This window comes from Empidonax traillii, unplaced genomic scaffold (assembly GCF_003031625.1).
Source record: "Empidonax traillii isolate 1590-97213 ecotype Southwest subspecies unplaced genomic scaffold, ASM303162v1 scaffold28:size2823434, whole genome shotgun sequence".
Classification (NCBI taxonomy): Eukaryota; Metazoa; Chordata; class Aves; order Passeriformes; family Tyrannidae; genus Empidonax; species Empidonax traillii.
The window spans coordinates 2,590,120-2,611,078 of NW_020955221.1; the positions used below are offsets into that span (position 1 = coordinate 2,590,120).

General features: G+C 34.9%; 1 protein-coding gene across 2 annotated transcripts in view; it reads right to left on the reverse strand.

Moving 5' to 3' along the window:
* Positions 1–20,959, reverse strand: part of CCDC171 (coiled-coil domain containing 171) — a 145,720-nt gene that overhangs the window by 87,905 nt on the left and 36,856 nt on the right. For both annotated transcript variants that reach the window (XM_027910163.1, XM_027910170.1), the window contains 6 exons: positions 14,260–14,362; positions 10,044–10,147; positions 7,124–7,213; positions 5,079–5,279; positions 3,058–3,225; positions 987–1,175 (listed from right to left, as the gene is read on the reverse strand). In XM_027910163.1, coding sequence (XP_027765964.1) covers positions 987–1,175; positions 3,058–3,225; positions 5,079–5,279; positions 7,124–7,213; positions 10,044–10,147; positions 14,260–14,362 — 855 coding nt within the window. The remainder of the gene's footprint in view (positions 1–986; positions 1,176–3,057; positions 3,226–5,078; positions 5,280–7,123; positions 7,214–10,043; positions 10,148–14,259; positions 14,363–20,959) is intronic.

The window sequence follows — 20,959 nt, forward strand, 5'->3', positions numbered from 1 at the left end:
GACTCAGACCTGATATGTATTTGTAAATCCACTTTTTCTTTAGGAAGGAAACATCATTTTTAAAATAAAGCTTCCTCAGTTCACTATTCTTTTTGTTGGCAATGATTTCATAAATGGAAACTACAGGTGAAGTTTAATATAAATCTGGATGCCACTTATTCCACTCACTGGAACATTTTTAGCATTGCCAATCTCTGATGTTAAATGTAAGTATCGAGCAAATTATATCTACAAGATTATAAATCGTTCCTAAGAAATTACCATGCAAAGACTTTCAAGTCTAAAAATCTGAGTCAAATACAGTGTTATTCTGATGAAGTAAGTTTCAGATGGCAGTCACAAATAAAAAGGTTTATCTTATTTCCTATATTTCACAACATTTTTAATTGAACCACATGTAAAGGAATGTGATTGCAAATACAGTGATCAGTGGCTGTAGAATAACAGTGAACATTCTAGATTGCAAATAACCTTTCTAACAATTATTGGCAACAGTTTTATACTTTTTATATTTTTTCACCTTTTTTTTTTTACTTTTGTAACAGAGTCCTTCAATAATGTTGAAATCTACCAATGTAACTGCTAATTGCTTCTTAGGATCAGAATGTATATACCTAAATTTATCCCCCAATGACACAACATTACCGTTACTCTACACAGTCTTTGCAAAGCATGACACTGAAAATATAACTGCTGCCCTATATAATTCTTGAAACAAATAAGTTCAATCTTGCAGCCTTAACATTCTCAAAAAAAAGAATCGCTAGCAACTGTAGGCCAAATTAGGCAGTTCACTCTGGAATGATTTCACAAAGTCATTTATTTCTTGCTATAAATGAAGTTAATACTCACACAGGGTTTTGTTTTTTGTTTTGTTTTTGTTTAATTTTGAACAATCTTAAATTGGTTAGGGGCTTAAACTACTGAAATAATCCATTAAATATTTACAAGAAAAAAAAATAAATCAGAAGTTCCCAGCACCATACCTGTGCCCTTGCATGAACTTCCCCAAGGAGATCTGAGTACTGCTGTTCCAGATACCTTTTTTCCCTCTGCCAACACCTTGCTTGTGTTTTCATCTGTTCAGCCATTTTGTTAAAAGCATCTTCCTGGCTCTGCTGAAGCTCCTTCATAGTATTGGACTTGTTCTTACAAATATATTCTAGGTGAGATATCTGTGTGACAAGCATTTAAAAGAAATTTTTTAACCTCTCTAAACACCTTTTTACTTTATTGTACATACTAATTTAACCACAGGCTATTCCAGCAGAAAATGTAATCTGTAATTTATTCAACATATTCATTAAAACTAAGTAGAAGTCTTTCATGACAGATTATTTACTTGAATTGTGCAACAAATGAACAAAAATTTGGTTGCAGTTTTGCCATCCATATACCACCCTGCAGACATTTGTTGCTTTTTTTGTTGAAAACCCAAATGGGACACTTCCTGCATTTTTTAAAATAAGTGCATTAAACCTTGTGCTGCTAAAATAGTAAACTGAGTAGACCAGTCCTTTAGCAGTTTGCAAGAATTGCAAATAATAAGTAAAAAACCAGCCATTAGTTTAATTTTTGTTTCAGTAGAAAGTCAAGACATTACAAATGGAATTAAGTATTAAAAGAATTTCAGGACATTTTAGTGTACAGAATGTTTTTCTCACAAGTAGCTCACTAGTTTATGATGTGTTTTCAACAAGCGTGAAGGGATTCACTCTGTGGATAACTTTGCAGTTCCCATGCAAACTAAATGGAGGAATGAATCAAGCTAATAGTGATCTTTAAATACACACACCTATATACTTTTACTGCTAGGGAATGTCAGAAAGATACCTTGAAAATAGGTCACACCGAAATGCAAGAGAAAAATTTTGTTCCCAAGAAAGCAGGTACAACACAGGTAACAATACTGTTCCAAATCCCTGAAAAGCTGGTAAGTACATAAAAAGAGCCCTAGAGACTTCACAGTCAATATCACTAACCATAATAAATTAAAAAGCAAGAAACAATATGACTCAACACCCCCCAAACACTTTCAACATTTGCTCCCTTATCCTCCATTCCCTTTCCTCTTTTACTTCAAAAGGAAAATATAAATGTACATCAAATCTCCATAATACAGATTTTATCCTATCCCTCTTTAGTAATTTTAATTGACTGCTGGGGTATTTATTAAATGATGGACAGAGTTAAAACAATTCACCATAACCAGCCCTATACTTTAATTGGGCCAAAAGAGTGGTAACAATTCCAGAAGATGACAGTTGTTCAAAAGAGCTTTTCCCTTCCTATGACTCAAAATCAAAATTTCAGGACAGCCAAGTTCTGGAGTCACTCTACTAGGCTTAGGACTGGCCTAATCAATGGAGCCAGAAAACAAACTGAAATCCTAAAGACTGGCATATTTTAATCTGTTAAGTTAGTTTACTTCTTTCCTAAAAATGCAGGGATTTCTGTGCAGAAAGGCCACGAAAACTTATTTACATCAAAATAATTCAGAAAAGTACAGTTTCTCCCTACAACAAATATTGACACGTTTTATAAAAATCAGTACTTTCTATTTGTGTTTCTGAATACGAATTTTATAATCCATAAGTTCCAATTAAATGAAAAAAATACATTGGCATAGTACCTCTGAATCATAAACATATAATTTAAAGATGATATTCCTAGAGTAAGTGCATTTTGTTTCTTTTTTATGGTAAAATAAAGACTTGTTTTATTAGTGTAAATGACTAAGTTCTTTGAATTGCTTCATCAGTAAGATTAATTTATTTTCTTTTAATTAGGTCCCTGTGGCTAATATTGGCTAGTACTATTAGCATGTCCTGCACTGAAAGTGGAGCTTAGAGACTTCATACAGACTTCAGTCACATTTACATGCCCACAGCAATGGCATCAAACTGAGTTGTAGACAAGCCATAATTAATGGTATTGAATTATTAACATCCAAATCCTTTTTGAAACAAGATGAATGTCAGTCCTTTTTAATGATACTGTGATGCGGACAAATGTCACTGAATTTAATAGAGGTAGCTGGTGCCTAAGGACACTTACCTTCTCATTAGCCCTGTTGAGGTCTAAGATCAGGGCATCAACATTTTCCTGCAAGACTACACAAAGCTCAGACCAAGAGAATCTATCTAGGATGCCTTCTGGTTGTTTTATAAGTACACAGCCTGCTACCAAACGCTGGTATAAGCTATGGAGAAAGGTTAGTTTCTCCTGAAACAAAAAGAAAAATTCACTGTTGTACCTAAACAGTGTTAGAATCAAAATACATGCAATATACAGGTAGTAATACAAGCTGTATGCAGGTGAAAAAAATCACACGAAGTTCATTCTCAAACCTTTTACAAAATTCCTCAATTGCTAATATTTACAGTCACACATATTGGAGCAAGTGTTAACAAAACAGTTTTTACAAAATTTGTCTAACTAGACATAGTACATAAATAAAGTATGTAAAGAAAGACCATTCCTGCAGCGGCCACAGTCAGGAGCTGACACAGATAAAAAATTCCATGCTATTAGTATATGCAATTTATTTATTCATGTTAACACTTCCAGTTACATTGAAACTATACCCACTCTCAACATCTGCACAGCATACAGAAAATTGTCTGATTGGTTTGGCAGCACAGCACACCATTTATACAACTATCGCTCTAAAGTCTTTTTAAAATTGTTTTTGTATGGATCATGTACGAGACTAAATGGCCAGACAAAACAGGCTTATAGCTTCATCAGTTACATTCCACAAGCCATGCCTTATATATTTAAACTGATTTTAGCCAGTAGTACAATAAATTGATGCAAGTTATAGATCAACTTAGCAACAATAGCATGCAATAGAAATTCCAACCTTCGTGCTTTTCGTACGTATATGCAACTTAGGAACTTTGATTCAGACAACAATAGAAAGCTGTACCTCAAAAGTCACAAGAACAAAGGTTGTAAACCATTGTAAATCTTCCTACTGTTTTTCAGGGTCTTTCGGTGAGGTTTTACATTAAGAAATTGTGGATAATGAAGATGGGGCACTAGGGTTTTTCTAAGCCCTTTCCATCACACTTAGGTGCATTTGCTCACAATTACTTCATGGCATTTTGTGCAATTAAAAAGAAACTGTAGTTAAACTCTGTTTCCAACAGATCTGCAAATTCCCCAAGGAAAATCCAGTGTGCCACCACCATTACATTTTTGCTTGGCTGTGATAAACCGAGGATGATAATTATCCATTTGGCATAAAAAAGGGGATTCCAAGACCCTAAATCAATTCACACATGTTGAATGCAACCACAGTGTTGTAGACATGCAGACTTTACAAAAGAGCCAGACTTCTAGTTTCCTTCACTTTAATCATTATCTGATGTGTGTAACAATTCCAGCTGCTTCATGTGGACCCTATTTAAATACCAGACTGTAAGAATGATGGAAAGAATGTTTCTTTTTCACTCAGTCAGCATCCATGTCCAAATTTGTGGAAGTAATGAGCTCAATATGCACAACTAAAAGGATATCATTGCTGTTGCTAGTACAGAACCACCTTACTGGGGGGAAAAGGTAACAAAATTAACATCTCTTAATACATATAAGGAGAGAGATAACAGTTCTGAAACAAGACATTGTGAACTCATTCTTTCATACAGCACAATGAGCTAATAGGTAACAAGAATTTCTAGGTTTTGTGACATGCAAGCAAAACTACCTCAATGTCATGTGAATCAGGAATAATGATAATGACACTACTGTATGTTCCAATTGTAAAACATTTTTGTTAACTTTTAATTTGAAAGAAAGAATTGTTCATCAGGCATAGCTCTTAAATATACTCAGTTGTTAAAAAATTCAAAATGCTGGAATGATTAAGCTACTAGTTCTGATACAGAAGAAAGGAGAACTAATAAGTCTTGAAATCTCATAGATATTAAACACATATTTCAAAATATGTATCTTAAAATCATATTTTAGGGATAAATCTGTTAAGACTAAAGAGTAACCATCTGATGTATGTAAATGCATAAAGTTGAGATTAAATAAAGACTCTTTGACAGTCATCTTGTCTCTAGTAATACCTCCATATCCTTCTGGTAAGCCCTGGTAAGCTTCTGGATTTCATTTTCAGATTCTGTGGCATGTACTTTCTCCTTCTCCCAGCATTGCTGTACGTCTTGTAGTTTCATTCTTAAAGTTTCTATTAAAGTCTCTCTGTCTGCACACTTAGTGTGCAGATGATTTAACTCTTTACTGGCATCAGCCAGGGTATCCTGAGCTTCCTGTAAGACAGAGGCATGGAACAGAAAGCCTGGTAAGAATTTTAGTCTATGAAATGTTACCGTAGTCCAGCGGTCATCATCTGAGTAAGTAAAGTCACATAGCCAAACGTATTCACAAGGCTCCAGGCTAAGTGGATTATATCTTTCAACACCTGAATTTCAAAACTGACAATAGGCCTCTTCCGCAGCTTGTAACTAGACAACATCAGCATCCCTGACCGGTAAAAGCTCCATGATGCATTGACCTTCAGAATCCCCTCTACCCCCACCAACGACATGCAGAATGCAGGCACATAGCTTATCCTCTGCATAGTGCAAAGCTCTCAGAGTTAGTGAAAATATACATTATTTTCTTAAGTAAATCTCTGATCTGTTGCAGCTGAGTCTATATGCAGCACTGCTGTTGTTGCTGTCGTTTATAGCCATGATTAAAAAAATGTGAGGACCCTCTTTGGAGGTTTGACCATGGGAAGTAACTAGTAATCAGAAATGGTCATAAATACAACCATTATGTTACCAGCACCAAATCTGACTAGGTAAACAAAGAAATTAATACACTACCCCTTTTCAGCCAAAATATTAGTGAGGCAGAGTGGACAGATACACATGCTTTGCTTTCCTATAAGCACTGGATTTCCAGCCCTGCTAAAGTTTGCAAAAGGTCAAACTGAAAGCATTGTTTATTCTTCATAAAAACATAGCTTCTTATATAGAAAATATAATAGAAAATATACTCCCAAATTCATTAGACAATGACTTTTATTCTTCTTCATGAAAACATTAAAATATTAAAGCAATGTTAAATTTCTAACACAAATATTTTCAGATAAGCTTTTGCTCATCTATACAGTTTTATTACCAAAACTGTCATATTGCATAAAAACCAGCACTCTCTGTATGTAGCAAACTCATTTTTTTCAAGGAGAATACAAGTATCACTTGCAATGGATTGTAGAAATCTTAGGTGTCTTACAAAGGTGCTGGAACAGAAGCAGAAGTCTTAAGTCATCCAAATACAAATTAGTAAAGAAAGTTCAGGTCAGATGACAAGACATCATGTGCAAGTAGCCATTAATATGAAGATTCAATGAATGTTGCAGAAAAACACTGCATAAAAACATAAAGCAGCATATCCTCAGCAAAAGAGACTGAAAAACATTAGGTTTAGAGACGATCTATTTTGGCAGCAATACAATACACTGCCAGTCAGGAGATTAAGTTTAACCATGACCTCAGGACTTCCTCACTCCCTTGGCTATTGATGTAACCAGACAGGACATTACAGAAGTGCTGTCAGCCAAAAACAGAGATTAAAAAAAAAAAAAATTTCTTCTTCAGAAACTAAAGAAAAAAGTTCTCAAGTGTTTTTGTCAGTTCTCAGGTAGATTTTACTCTAATATATTTTAGGTTGCATGTTGTATAGCCGTTAAAGACAACCTTATGCATTATATGCATTAATCTTATAAACACAAACAAAAAAAATTAACAAAGGAATGGATATCTTTGAGAAAATATACCTTCATATGAACAGAGGTAAATAAATTTCCCTTTTCTTGAGAAAAACATTAAAAGAAAAAATACTCATGCCAATTTCAACATAAAACAGTATTTTGCCAATTGATAAATGTATTTCAAGTTATTTCAGAAGTACAATCATTGAAATGACTAGTTGTGTAGTCCACAGTGGTAACCAAAATAAAGCAGCATGGCTTCACAAGCTTGCAAGGTAAACTAGTCTGCTCTACAGAATAGAATGATATAGAGATTTATTATGATAAGAAAGATACCTGGAAAGATAGTTTTTGGAGAACTTCAAAATTCTATGTTAAATTCATTAAACATACCTTAAGGTGTTGTCCTAAAGCACACATTTTCTCCTCGGATAGCTCAAGTTCTTTTGTCATCTTTTTACACAGAGCCTTCATTTTCTCAAACTGTAAAAAAATACGGAAGTCAAACAGGCTTTTACAGAAAGGCTGCATGACCTCTTCAAGATAAAGGAAGAACGTTTTATATAAAAGTAAAACAAGACAATTGATTTCAATTCCTTTGACAGTTTTTGTACTCCATACAACCAAATTAATGTGCCATTACAAAAGCACTAAATAACTCTTATTTAATGATTTAAGATACAGAGTGGTGGCAGAATCCCAACCTCAGTCCACTATTAACTATCTTATTAGCTCTCAAAATATCTGACAAGAACACAGAAATGCACCAAAATGCACTTGAAAGTGTAATAAATTCAGATTATGTCTGAGGAGTGGTTTAAGAGAACAAGTTTTCCACTCAGTGGCCATTTGCAGAAATTGTCCAGCTACAAGCATGGTTCTTTACTGAACATTGGATAGTACTCACATACTGTAAAAGCAGCAAAGCAGCAATGTTCCCAAGAGGTACAGTGACTACTGAATCTTTGTAGGATTACAAGCAACAACCTTAGAGGCAATCATGACCATAATGTGTACTTTGCACTTTTAGAAAAGATAACATATCAAAATAATACGTCTTTTTGTTTACACGATGATGAGACTAGCAATACAAATGCCTGAAAGAAAGCATTGATTAGAAATGTATTCTAGTACAGATTAGTGCAAGCACCTGAGATTTAAGAAACAACTCAGAAATAAAATACCCCATTTATAAAATTTACAAATTATTTTGGAAATTATATTTTTATTTTTATATTTTGATGTCAGTAGACCTGGTAGAACCCTTAGAAATAATTAAAGTAAAATATAGAATGCTACTGGAATATTTCCAGTCTTTTTGTTGGTTTACTTTTTGCTCTCCCTAAACATTCTGGTGTCTGCAATATACAAAAAGTCAGAAGCCAGTTATCTACAAAAACCCAAACACTTATCCTCTTTTTAGTCACACAAATGAACTAGATCATTTAATCTAATGTTTAATACAGTAAGTTAAAGACAACACATGACAAGTTTACCAGCATATTTCATGTATACATCCAAGTGTACACATACATTAACAAATTCATCAATACGTGGAGTCTTGTTGAAAATCTCTCTATAAAGAGAACACCTAATAATTGTTCAAAACTACACCCTTACTGTTGTGTATTAAAATATCCTGGGTTTATTGCACAGTGCCCTTCATAGTCCCCTTGCGCATTATTTTATTATTAAAAAGTTTTATTATTAAACATATCTAACATATAAAATCCCCAAAACAGTATTCTCTGTGGGGGTGAGGGTAATCAAGAAGGACAGAGCATTGCCCTTTCTGTGCATCATGAAGGTGCTCAGTGATCTCTGGCTCCATATGACAACTTCAGGGTCAGTCACACACAGTCCTACTGGGAAGTCTTGTGGCAGGTCATCTGTTGGTCCTGCTCTGCTTGCGATTTATTTTCCTTGACAGTTCATTCTTCTTTCTGTCAGAACACTGTCTTTGCTTTCTTAGAAGCCACCCCCTTGGTCTCCCCACTGCTGTCTCTGGCACAGTTTCACAACAAAGCACATCACTAAGCCAAAGCCTGCTGAGTCGACTTTTCAACTGTGCTGCCTATCACGTGACATTCCTCCTCCCAAATAACAATTCGCTGTGGGTAATATGTTCCTAGTTACTCTTCAGCTTCCAGACTTGGGTCTCAGAAGAGTTTCATAATGACTATACACATCAGTTTTCTTATCTCACTGGGAGAAACTTAACAGTGCTTGCTGTTTAAAAAGTATAATTGTTTCCATGGTCACTTATTTTTGTGTCCATTGAACACATTCAAAGGTCTTATGGGAGACCGTTCTTTTCACAATAAAAGGGGCAAAACTGATACACTTCTTCTTTTTTTTCTTTTCTTTTTTTTTTCTTTTTAAATGTTGTGACTACCTAGACTATGCATTTGTCAAAACAAAAGACAAAACCTAGAAATGAAATACAGTACTGACATTTTTACAATCTTATCACACCTTGCCTTTCTGTATTTGCTAATTTTATTCAAAGATAAGCTAATTACAAGTTTGTACAAAAAGTTGTAATGGTGCAGTTAACTTCTCTCTGCAGCCTTTAAAGCCACAAATTTATAAAACATTTACAGCCGAGAGGAGTAATTTAGTCACATTAGCAATACAAACAACAAAGTAAATGCAAGACTGTGACTTCTCAGCCAGTGAAAGAAAAATACAGTAGAACTGCAAGGAAAACATCTGATTTTTTTCATCAGTAAGAGTCCTAAAATTGAATATTTCCATTATCCTCTCAGATAAGTTAAAGAAAGTATTGTAGGGGTCTTATCTTAAGTGAAAGGACAGCAAAATATCTCCAGAAGAGACTCCATGGAAAACACATTCTTTTCAGAAAATTACACTGTTTTTTAAAAAGTACAGGGGCATGATCATTTGTATAACGGAGAGCAATGACTAGTGAGGCTCAAGTGCTGTGTATTTAGGAATATTGTGGTATATGTTGCCACACTCTTAAATCATCATCTTTTAGCTAAAATCTTAGATATTAGTAGTTTCTTATCCTAAATATTTATTGAAAATAACCCCAGAAAGGTTTAACAAGAAAATAAAACTAAATTAAACTAGAAAGACAAAAAACTCTACTCCTTGTCCCCGTAAATATAAGCGAAATTTCACTGTAGGGCAAGCTTAGAGAAATAGTAGTGACAGAGATTATTTCTTTAGGTATACTTGAAGCTGTCAACTCAACATTCCCACTCTTCTGCCCTTTTTTACAAGCAAAGCATATGTACTGCTGCAGGCCAAATGCAATACATATAGAGCCAAACATTGCAAGTGTTACCTCATTAGAGGTACCTTCCAGCTTGTTCTGGTAAGCTGTCAAGGTACACCTCAAAGTCTCAACGACAGAGCAGCTCGAAGGTTTATCTTTGTCGTTGCAAGTGCCTGAAGGAAAACACAGAACGAAAATTAAGGCTTAAAGCCACAGAGAGAAAACTACTCACCCTAGATGAGAAGTATTAAAATTAGTCAGGGCTTCAGTGACAATACAAAATACCGAACAGCAGCCTTGTTTGCCACAAGAGATGCAGCTGAATAGCCACACTCTCACAGTAAATATAGCTGAAAGACTGTAAAAGCCTTAATACAAGATATAGACCTGTACATTCTGGATTATATTTATATTTAATGTATTTGGTATTCAGTCTCACATACAATTTCTACTGTGGTCAAGCCTGTGTTGTTCAGTCAGACAAGTCAACTTCAAAACCACACAATTCAACACTGAAAAGCATATAGTCTGAAAATTGAGTATGTTATACTACTTCTGACATTATTTTGCTGTTGTGACTAAGCCTGTCAATGTGGTACTTCATTCACTTAAAGCTTTACCGAGCTAAAGACCATAGAACTTAAAATCATTTTAAATTATCTTGAACTTCATGCTAAAGGAATTAGTATTTAAAAACTATTATCTGTCTACACAGTCCTACATAACTTTTCAATTACAATTCTTAAATATCCATTATATACACACTACACTTATTTATTAAACATTTAGACAGAGACTTCTGATTTGGTTGCCTTAATTAAGGACATATGAACAAGCCTGAGCATTCCATAGAGTGTACCACAATGCACTAAGAGAGCAAAACGACACTATATTGATCAAGAAGTCACAACACGTCAGCTGATATTCAGTTTCAAAGAAAAAACTTTTCTCTTTTTTCTGGTGTGACATGACAATACCAGACTACTGACAGATCACTGTTAGCATTGTTTATATTACTATGCAGCATGTATAAACTTACTTTGTAATACTACAGAATCGGGGAAAAGCAAAATCTTAGGAAGTGGACATCAGATCCCTCTGAGTCTTAGAGATGTCCCCAGTAGCAATGTGTGACACTTAGAATCAATCTAAGAATTCATAAAATTTGACCTTTTATTAGAAGTTTAGATTTCACCTTGAAGAAAGAGACAAGTAACACCTTACTATAATTTTTATCACTTAATCACAGCTATAGCTATGCACAGGACTCTAGTCCAGTCTCCTCAGTTACAAGACCACCTTCTCACTGCTACCCATTGTAAGAACATTTTACAGTGATCTTGTTGCACAAAAAAATGAACTACTATTCTTCCACACTTGTAGCTCTATAGAAGTGGTAACTCACAATTCTCATTCAGTTTCAAATAATGCCTATTAAGTCAATAAAAGCATTATCTTCCATCCAGTAGTTTTTATCAAGGTGTCTAAATAATGTATCTTAATTTCTTAAGTCCCAACCTGCAATGCTGTCAAAGAAACATTAATTTACATCATGTTTGCCAAAACCAGACTTTTGACAGTAAATTCTCCATGCTGTCACTCCTTGCCTTTGCTGCAATTCTGTTTCCAGGTAGCTCAGTTTGCCAACAGAAATACTAGATTCAACCTTTCTGCCCTAGCTGAAAACAAGTCTATGGTTAAATGTTGTCCACCTTCATACAGCTATGCAGGAGACATGCAACATAATCCAAATGGCAGTCTGCTGCTGCTGCAGAGGCACTATGCTAGCAGTAAGCAAAACAAAACAAAACAAAACACAGACACAAAAGTATCTTGAAGCATATGCCCGGTACTGTCTAAGAGTTTGAAGGTAGATTTTGAGAAAATGCTAAATTCTATAGAAGACTAGCAGGAAGTATACAAGTGAGTAAACTCTTAAACCTGCTACTCTGGACTTTCTGCTAGCAGTACTGGGCCTGGCTAGGATAATTTCCCTCACAGAGGCTCATATGGTGCTATGTTTTACATTTTTGACTAAAACAGTAATGGTGGCCTGCATTAAATGGTGAGGCTAACTCAAAGCAGCTAATACTCTCAGAACTTTAACCCATCTCCCTTTTTTTCAATATTACGACAACCACAATCCTTTCTTTCTTGAAATGTAGACAAACGTACCTGAGAACAAATCCTGTTGCTGAAAAACTGCAAAATATGATAAACTGAACAGATACAAAAGAAAAGCATGTAAGTAGCCCAATAACAATGCTGTGGAAAATTTACAAAGGTCACTGAAAAAGGAGAAGACATGGATTTATGCTTGTTATTTTGCCATGTAAAAAGAAAAATAGCTTTCTAAAATTCTTTTATTTTAAAAATATAAAGTCTCATCTTCTCTTTTCTATATAGCCCAGTAATCAGTACTTAAATCAAGGGGCTGGATCTTTAATATTGACAGATTTTTAAGTAGATCTCTCAACCTCTTGAGTTCAAAGTTGGAAATAAGAACAAGACTGCCCGATCAGGTGTGTCTCACGTAGCCCCTCACCTGCTAATCAGACTACAAAGATTTATTTAAGATTTTTACTTTTATAGGCACCTAGACATTCCCATTTTAAATATAACTACGAAATTTTTTTTTAAATTTGAAGAAATATTCTACATAATGCATTCGTAAGTACACGAGAGTAATAATATAATAATGAAAAAGCATTAAAAATTAGGATTCACACTTAGAAGCATAGTAAATATGTAGAACAAATGTCTTAGTCAATATCTATTTTAATATTAGCTGTAAAGACTCAATCCACAGCACAGCTAAATTTTACTATCTGCCTCAACAAAGACTCCGCAGAGATGCTAAAACTTAAAAAAAAGATCTCTTTAAATAAAATTTTCCAAAGTTTACCTCAAACAAAGCAAATTAATACTGAAGTGACTGTTATAGAAACAGGTCAAAGCTGTTCTCTGCAAAGTTTACCACCAGGGAGAAAGAAAACCTACCCGAAAGACAATTACTGATTTGGAAACTGCACTTCGGCAGCAGCATCCAGCTCCCGCCAGAATTGCTTAAGTTCCTCTGAGCATGTGGAAGAATTGGAAGGAATTGGCAAGAATGTGGAAAACACACGGTCTTAAAGAGCTTTTCAGACTGATGTATCTACAGTAAACCTATAGGTATTGCCCACAGGAACTACATTTATAATTACAGAATAAAACCGACACCAGTTCCCAAATAAAAAAAATCATATAACCCATGTGAGGAAACAAATGCATCATAGATTCAAGGACTTTTAAGGACAACAGAAATCTCAGGAAGTTGTTCCTTTATTGAAGTTTAACAGTACGAAGCTGTAAAAAAAAAAATCATTTTGTGGAGATACAAAATATTGCATCTTCATTTGATGGTGTTATACAACCGATTTATGTCTACTGCTGCTAAAAAGGGCAAAACCAAATCATGATTTACATAAAAGAAACCTGTTTGCTCTTTAAGCCACATTCTTCCTGTTTTCTTCCAGTTTATTTTCACTGTTTTCTTCCAGTTTATTTTCACTGTAAGTTGGAAGCATTTCATGTCTAGTATGTGTTTTTTTAACAGCAATTACATAGAAATATCTTTTATACAGACTTTTAAATGAAGATTTTAAAAAGTGTACAATTTTCACCTTTAAAAAATCACTAGCTTGATGTCAAGTTTAGTTTATGTTAGCCACTAACTCAAATGTCTAACCAAGCAGCAGTTATATATAAAGCCAAGTAGCAGTGACAACCACTGACTTCCAATTAATTTTAATGAAAATAGAGAAATATTTGTTCTGTATTAGATCAAACAAATGCAATGTAGTACTGGTCCACAATCAACTGTAAAAGTATTGTGTTATATCATGTGTCCTACACAACCTTTTTGAATTTATGACCTTTAAGTTGCTGAAGGTTGCCTGAGAATTTGGCTCAGTTCAAGCAAAACATCTGTTCCCTTTGCAGGTATACTGTAAGGACTTTTTTCTCAGTTGGATTTAGAGCACAGCAAGTAAGCCCTTTTCTGACCGGCATATACACCCCAGCATTTGTATATCAAGTTCTGGGCTGACAACAGCAGGTCCACATTCCGTCACCCTCTCTCAGCTAGCAAGGCCATTTGACTGCTGTGAGAACTGCTCTTATCATGTCATCAAATCAAAGCATGGTGAGAAGAGGGAATGCAAGAGGCATCTGCAGAATTCCCACAATGTAGTGACTTTGGAACATTGACAGATGCATCTGTCATTTTATACCTTCAACTAACCTGCTGTCCGCTGGCCTGACATAGCAAAGCTGTCCAAGAGTAACTCCAGCTCTCTCATGTTGTTTTCATACGTCTCTGTTAGAAAGACCTGGTGTTTCTTGGCCTTTATTTGACAGGAGATACAGACAAGACAAGAGGGGGGCAGGGAAAGAAACACATTAAAATAGTAAACAGAAAAAATACATATCACAATGGTATATTTGTTTCCCTTTAAATCTGAATTCCTGCTATACTTCTTATTACACCTCTTCTTGAGCTGAGATACCTAACACAGTGTAACAAGTAAGTAACAAAGAACCCTGAAACACACTTAAAATAAAACTAAAGGCTTCAGATACTCAAAAGAAAAACAAAAGATGGTCGCATGAAAACTTAGTCTTGATCATCTCTTGCTTCAAAAATATCTCAATGAACTTTAAATTCTGCCCATCTATGCAAGCAATGAAATCTATTGTTACACCCTACAAGGACATTCAGAAAGACACCAAACTACTGGCAGACAGGCTAGAAATCCATGATTTGGCACTCAGTCAAATCCCACACCTATTCTCATTGCAAACCTGCCTACTTCAATTGTTAATATCTTCCATACTAGACAGTGATTTCTTCAATACCAAATTCTCATCCTTATGCATGGAATTTAAAGCAGTAGAGTTCTTCATTACCTACTACTGAATTTTCTAAAAGAAAGCAGTCCACTAAGTGCAGCCTCATCAAATCAAGACACTGACTTTATTCTGAGGGCAGAAAGGTACTAAAGCAGATTTTTTAATTGCTACAATAGAAAGACCGTATCAAATCATTCCTTCAATTTATAACCAAGACTATAACTTGCAGTTTTCAAAGACATGCAGCTGTAATTCCAGACAAGACCAAGGTCCTTTTGGGTATAAGCAGTTTTGACTTCTCAAAGAAATGTACAATTTTAGCTGCTAACTGACAAAAAGTAATACATTTATTAAGTTAAAAAACAAGCCCAAAAAACACCAACAACCAATGAAAACCAACCACCCTTCCATCCCCACCCCAATTCCAGAGGAAATCAGATTTAAATAATTTCACTATTTTCTTATGACAAAGGTTATGCTCAAAGATGTCTCATGACTTTCAAATGCTCAATTTATTTACATTCTAAATTCTAAAACCTATTTGAGTAATTTCCATTTCTACTTGGTAATGGAAGATTAATCTTTTTTTATTGAGAAAAAATCCTACTGTTTTCTATTATGTCTATAAACTATTGCTTTAGTTATGCTTCACTGCATGTCAAAAGATCCAGGCATTTTCTCATGTGTGGGAAACATCCTCCCCAGGAAAACTGTTACATACTGCTAGCATATAACTGTCAGGATAAATACCCAAGAAATGCATTTAATTCTCTGCAGTGTTCTTCACTATTCAGCTAAATATTTTATAAATTTGCCTTACTCTTTCAATTTTAATTACATGTACTGTATATCAACTAATATATTATTCATATGTGTATTTCAGTGTTAGGTCCCCTGTAGCATTTACATGCCTTTCCTTGTGTGAGAGTTTGTACTACAGTTCATAAAGATTTTCAAAACCACTTCTATATATTGAAAAATAACTAGATTTAATTCTTACTCCATAAAATTACTTATATAAATAGACCTTGTAAATGTTAAGATCCAGTAAAAATATTTTATGGGATGAAAGCACATTAAAGTAATTTCCTTCATGTACTGATATCATCTTAAAGACATCACATACTAAAACAAGAAAATATAACAATATATAAAATCACAATAAAATAAATACTTTTTACATAAACTGTGCCAGCACAGAGGTCAGAATAAATCTTCCCAGAAAAACATTTTCCCATAGAAAAGTCAAATGTGAGAATTTTTTTCAATCTCCTCATCCAATTTTTTTTTGTTTAGTTAATTTACCATAATGTAGCCAGTGTATTTCAGTCTATTCAGCCTTCACCACTTCTCTGTGCTTTATTTGCTAACTGCTCCTACACTCCCTAAGCCAATTTCACTCTCTTTCCCAACAGCAATAAAGACCAAAAGGAAATTCCTTAGACTAGCCAGTTTCTCTACATTTGAGCTGCAAAATATTTGGCATCTTTCCATTTTGACTTCCATTTTCTATCACTGTCCCCATTATCAGAAATTGAAGAAAAAACACTGTAAACTACACTGCTGAAAATCCAGGCACAGACTGGCAGGTATCTAATAAGAATGTACAAATTCATAAAATCATGGAACAATTTAAGCTGACAGGACCTCTGGATGTCATCCAGTCCTGCTCCCCACTCAGATCAGGGTGTGCTCCAAGTCAGCTTAGGTTGCTCTGAGCCTTGTCCAGTCAAGGTCTGAGTATCCTCAAAGATGGCCCTCCAGGAAACCTGCTCCAATATCTCACAATTGCCACGGTGAAGTTTTTCTTTCCCTCTTCCAGGTAATTAGAATCTCCCTGTTTTTCTCTCATACTTCCACTGGATTCATCTAAGGAGATCACAGCTCCAGCTTCTCCATAAGCACCACTTGATAGTTCATAGCAGTAGCTGTTATCCCCTTAGTCTTCTTCAGTCTGAACAAACACATGGAGTATGCATAATGCCTCACTCTTAAAAGGAAAATGGAGTCCACAAGTGTTGAGTCAAACATAATCCATTGCAGATGCCAGATTCAACTATTCTAGGAGATGCAGTTACATCCTTCTCAACAACTTCATCCATCGACATGTTTGTGGGGATGCTATTCCTGTAGAACTACTGGAAAAGTAGTGTGTTACCTGATTTCCCTTTTGGGAAATCAAAATTGCTAAAGCCTTTACTTGCTAAATTGCTAAAGCCTTTACAAAACAGAGTTTGCTTCGCAGACCACATTAGTAGAAACAGGTGAAAGAACACTTGCGAAGTAAGGCTTCTGCTGACTTTGCTTGACTTCCTGCAGAATGGACCATTCTTGACTCTGGAAGCGATCCTCGAAAATTACATTGAAAATCAAAGTCAAGAGTATGGATACGCGGGGAACCCCTGACTAAATTCAAATATTAATAGGAAGCATAAAGAGGGTCAATCAGACATAGTGACCTGGGAAAAATGCCTAGAGGGATAGCCTAAAAGGATATGGTTAGGAATGCCAAAATCCACCTAAAGTTGAATCTGGCACGGGATTTGAAGAATAAAGGAAAAGCTTCCTGAAGTGTATCACTAGCAAAAGGAAGCCTAGGAAAAATGTGGGCCCACTGCTAATGAGGCAGGAATCTGATGACTACAATGCAGAAAAAGCCTTTTCAATGCCTTTTTCATCTCAGTCTTTACTGGTAGAACCTGCCTTTAGGAATCCCAGGTCCCTGAGATCTGGGTAAATTCTTCTTGAGAAGTTTCCATGGACACTTGAGAATTTAAAATTCTCAAAATATACTAGGAGTGTTCCCTATATCGCCCAAAGACAATTCTGTTCTTCACAAAATATTCTACACTGGAGGGCAGAAGCCAAACACCATGAGAGCAAAATCATATTTTCTGAACACAGAACATACACTGAATTTTAGCGTATACAATGCTTCCCTTCATATCCTTAAGACAGCTCCTATTATGACAAAACAACTCGGAGGACAAAAGACTTCTGGTAGAAAATGGGTTTGGCAATATATTTATTTAACTATCAATTTCAAAACCTAACTGCACTTCTACAGAAATTAAATAGAAGCCAAGCATTTTTCATGAAATGCTGTACAGAGTGCCCCAACCAGGAGAAAATCTTTTTTCCAAATACTTTGTATCCTTATCTATAAGGATAACCAGATATACGAGAAAAACCCATTACTTATAAAATTATTCTACTCACTGTCAGAATTGAATTAGTCTTCCACAAGCAGATAGTTTTTATATTTGATTACTATTAATATTTATCTGGGCAAATTTGTACCACCTTGGTTGTAGATATATTTTCCTTAACTACAGTATTTGACTTTGATATCATTCCTATTGCAATATCTATTCCATTATAGAAATGATCCCATTGTTTTTTTCAGCATTTTACAAAAGCCACTGTTGACTAAAATAAATGCAAATTCTATGCATACTTCTAGGACAGCCCACACAACCTGATGCTGCAAATATGTGTATGTATCTCAAGTTAATAATTTTTAAAAATAAACATGTGGGATTTCAGGTCTTACCTTAATAAAACTCCAGCAGTAGTACACAGGGAATTGGGGTCCCCTCCCGCAATGAACTGCCATCATTAATGAGGAACTTTCTCTACTTTGTTTACATGTACAAGGTGCTCCAAGGGACTCTCTTGCGCATGGATTAATTCACTCACTCAGTTTGCAGTACAAATCCCATGTGGTGATGGAAGAGTAAGTGCCAAAGCCAGAACTATCCACACAGCCACCAAAGAACAGTGCGTTCAGATACCTCTTGAAAAGCACTTATGTACATTCTTTAAAAAAGTATCAGAATGTTTACCAGGCCTAGCCTTGGGTGCAGCAAATCAAAGCATTTACAGAAATAGGTTCCAAATAACTGCTTTACAGTTCACAAAAAGCAGGTTTTACTCAAGTGATGTTCAGTAAAGCAGAATAGTGGCGTAAATTTTAAGCAACCAGGCATAAACGGTAGCATAAAAACCAAACCAAAACAAAAGCAAATCCTCACTGACCATCTCCCTCCTTGGGCTACTATTTATTTTTAATGAAGTTATCTAACTACTGGATACTTAATAGATTTTCTTAATTTTTTTTATATTAGCTAGAATATTCAAAATTCTATAGAGGAGTCTATCGATATGTAAATTAAATACAACCTCTCAAGAAATTAAATATCTCTGAAATAAAGTTAATCAGAATGCCCAAGTTTTAATGGAACTATTCTTATCTTCTAAAAAGAGATTTGCAACAACCTTTGGTGGAAGAGAATGTTATGAAGTATCTCTTCGGGGTTTGGGGTTTGTTTTTTTTCAAGGCAGAAAAAATTTTTTAAGAATTGCAACTTCAAAAGCATTTTTTAGGTTTCTGTCTTACAACACTGGGACATCACAGATTGAATGACCTCTGCAGAATAAACTACAAAATTAGTTTCTTTGCAGATCATTTATGCTTCAGATTGACTAGTCTTCTAAAATTAGGACAATTACAGAAATAGCTCCTAGGAACACTACCCCTGCGCTAAGACAAGAAAAACAGGAATCAAGGTAACACAACATTTAACAGTCATTAGGAAAAAATGAATGAGGACTGTGTATTAGGGGGTTTTTTAGTTAGAAAAAAAATGCTCTGTCCAAAATAAATTGTCATTTACATAATTATTTACAATAATTGACATTTACATCTTTGCCATCATGTACCAGGTTTTACTTCATAAATTTGCAGAGAAGAATCATAATCTTCAGGGTGATCCACTGTCTCTTCAATCAAGACTCAAGACACTTCTGTTAAAGAACACTGGTTAATGCTCGTGTCCAGGAAACAGATTCTCAAACACTTCTGTTCTGATATTCAGCTTATGATAACCTACAAGGCTTTTACAGACAACTCAGACATAAAGAGCGCATGTCTGCAGGCATGGCTGTAAGAGAAAGATTTATATGCCACAGGGAAAAAGACAGGTTGCATGTAATCTATTATACCACTTATACACAAATTATGCTGGTTCTGATAGAATCTATACAAAAGAGAGGAAACAAATACACACTTCTTCCAAATTAAAGGAATTTATACTAAACCACAATATTTGAATTAATTCACTTTCCTAATACGCATTCTGGTGTACTGGCAAGTTCCCCAAATTTCAATATGCATTTCTCATAAAATAAAAGTTTCACATCTCCTGCTTGGCCAGTACTAAGAGCATTCACGACTAGGTTTTAGAAACGTAAATATCCTGAGTAACTTAAAACTACTAAAGACACCTTTTATTCTTTTCTATGGGACAAGAATACAGCTGAGGCTTTAGAACAAGTCCTGAATCACAATGGCCATTCTTCTAAACTCCTATTCTTGGAGCTAAAATTTTCTAAAAACCGTAGCTAGAAATAATGACAAGCTTGAGACCAATTTCCTCAGAAAAACATAATGGAAATCTTGAGAGCCCACTCACGCTGAACATTCATAAGCTATTTCGTTTGATAGCAACAGATCCTATAATATTTGATCCATGCAAATTTCTGGCAAACTTCTGCTGCATGCTGTTATTTAAAATTACAGGCATCATAACTACTTTACTATATGTTCAACAGACCCATTAAGGAAAAGTACCTTCTCATGTAAAGTTTCAGAATAATTTTTGTAGTATATCTTCAAATTATTTTACAAACAAAAAATTAATTTGTATCGTAACCAGTGTGAGAAACCAATTTAAGATTATCACACTGAAGTGGAAAGGATATATTCAGGATGTCTAATAATAGTACAAAATATAAAAAAGTAATTAACAGGTGAAGAAACCAGGAGAGGGAAATTAAGGCAAGAGAACACACATTTTCACAGAATTTTAGTATAGGTACAGGGAAGCCTAATAACAGTATGTTGAATTAGTTTCTGCTATAGCCTTCTGCTTTTTTATTTTGGGAAGAAAAATAACAAAAAAGCTGTCCAGACTGAGTAAACAAGACCATACACAGGCACTTCTGCTTCCCAAATAAATACAAAAGTCTTCAGGAAATATACAAAGCCATCCAAGGTGATAGAAATCTAATCCCATAGGGACCACTATTAC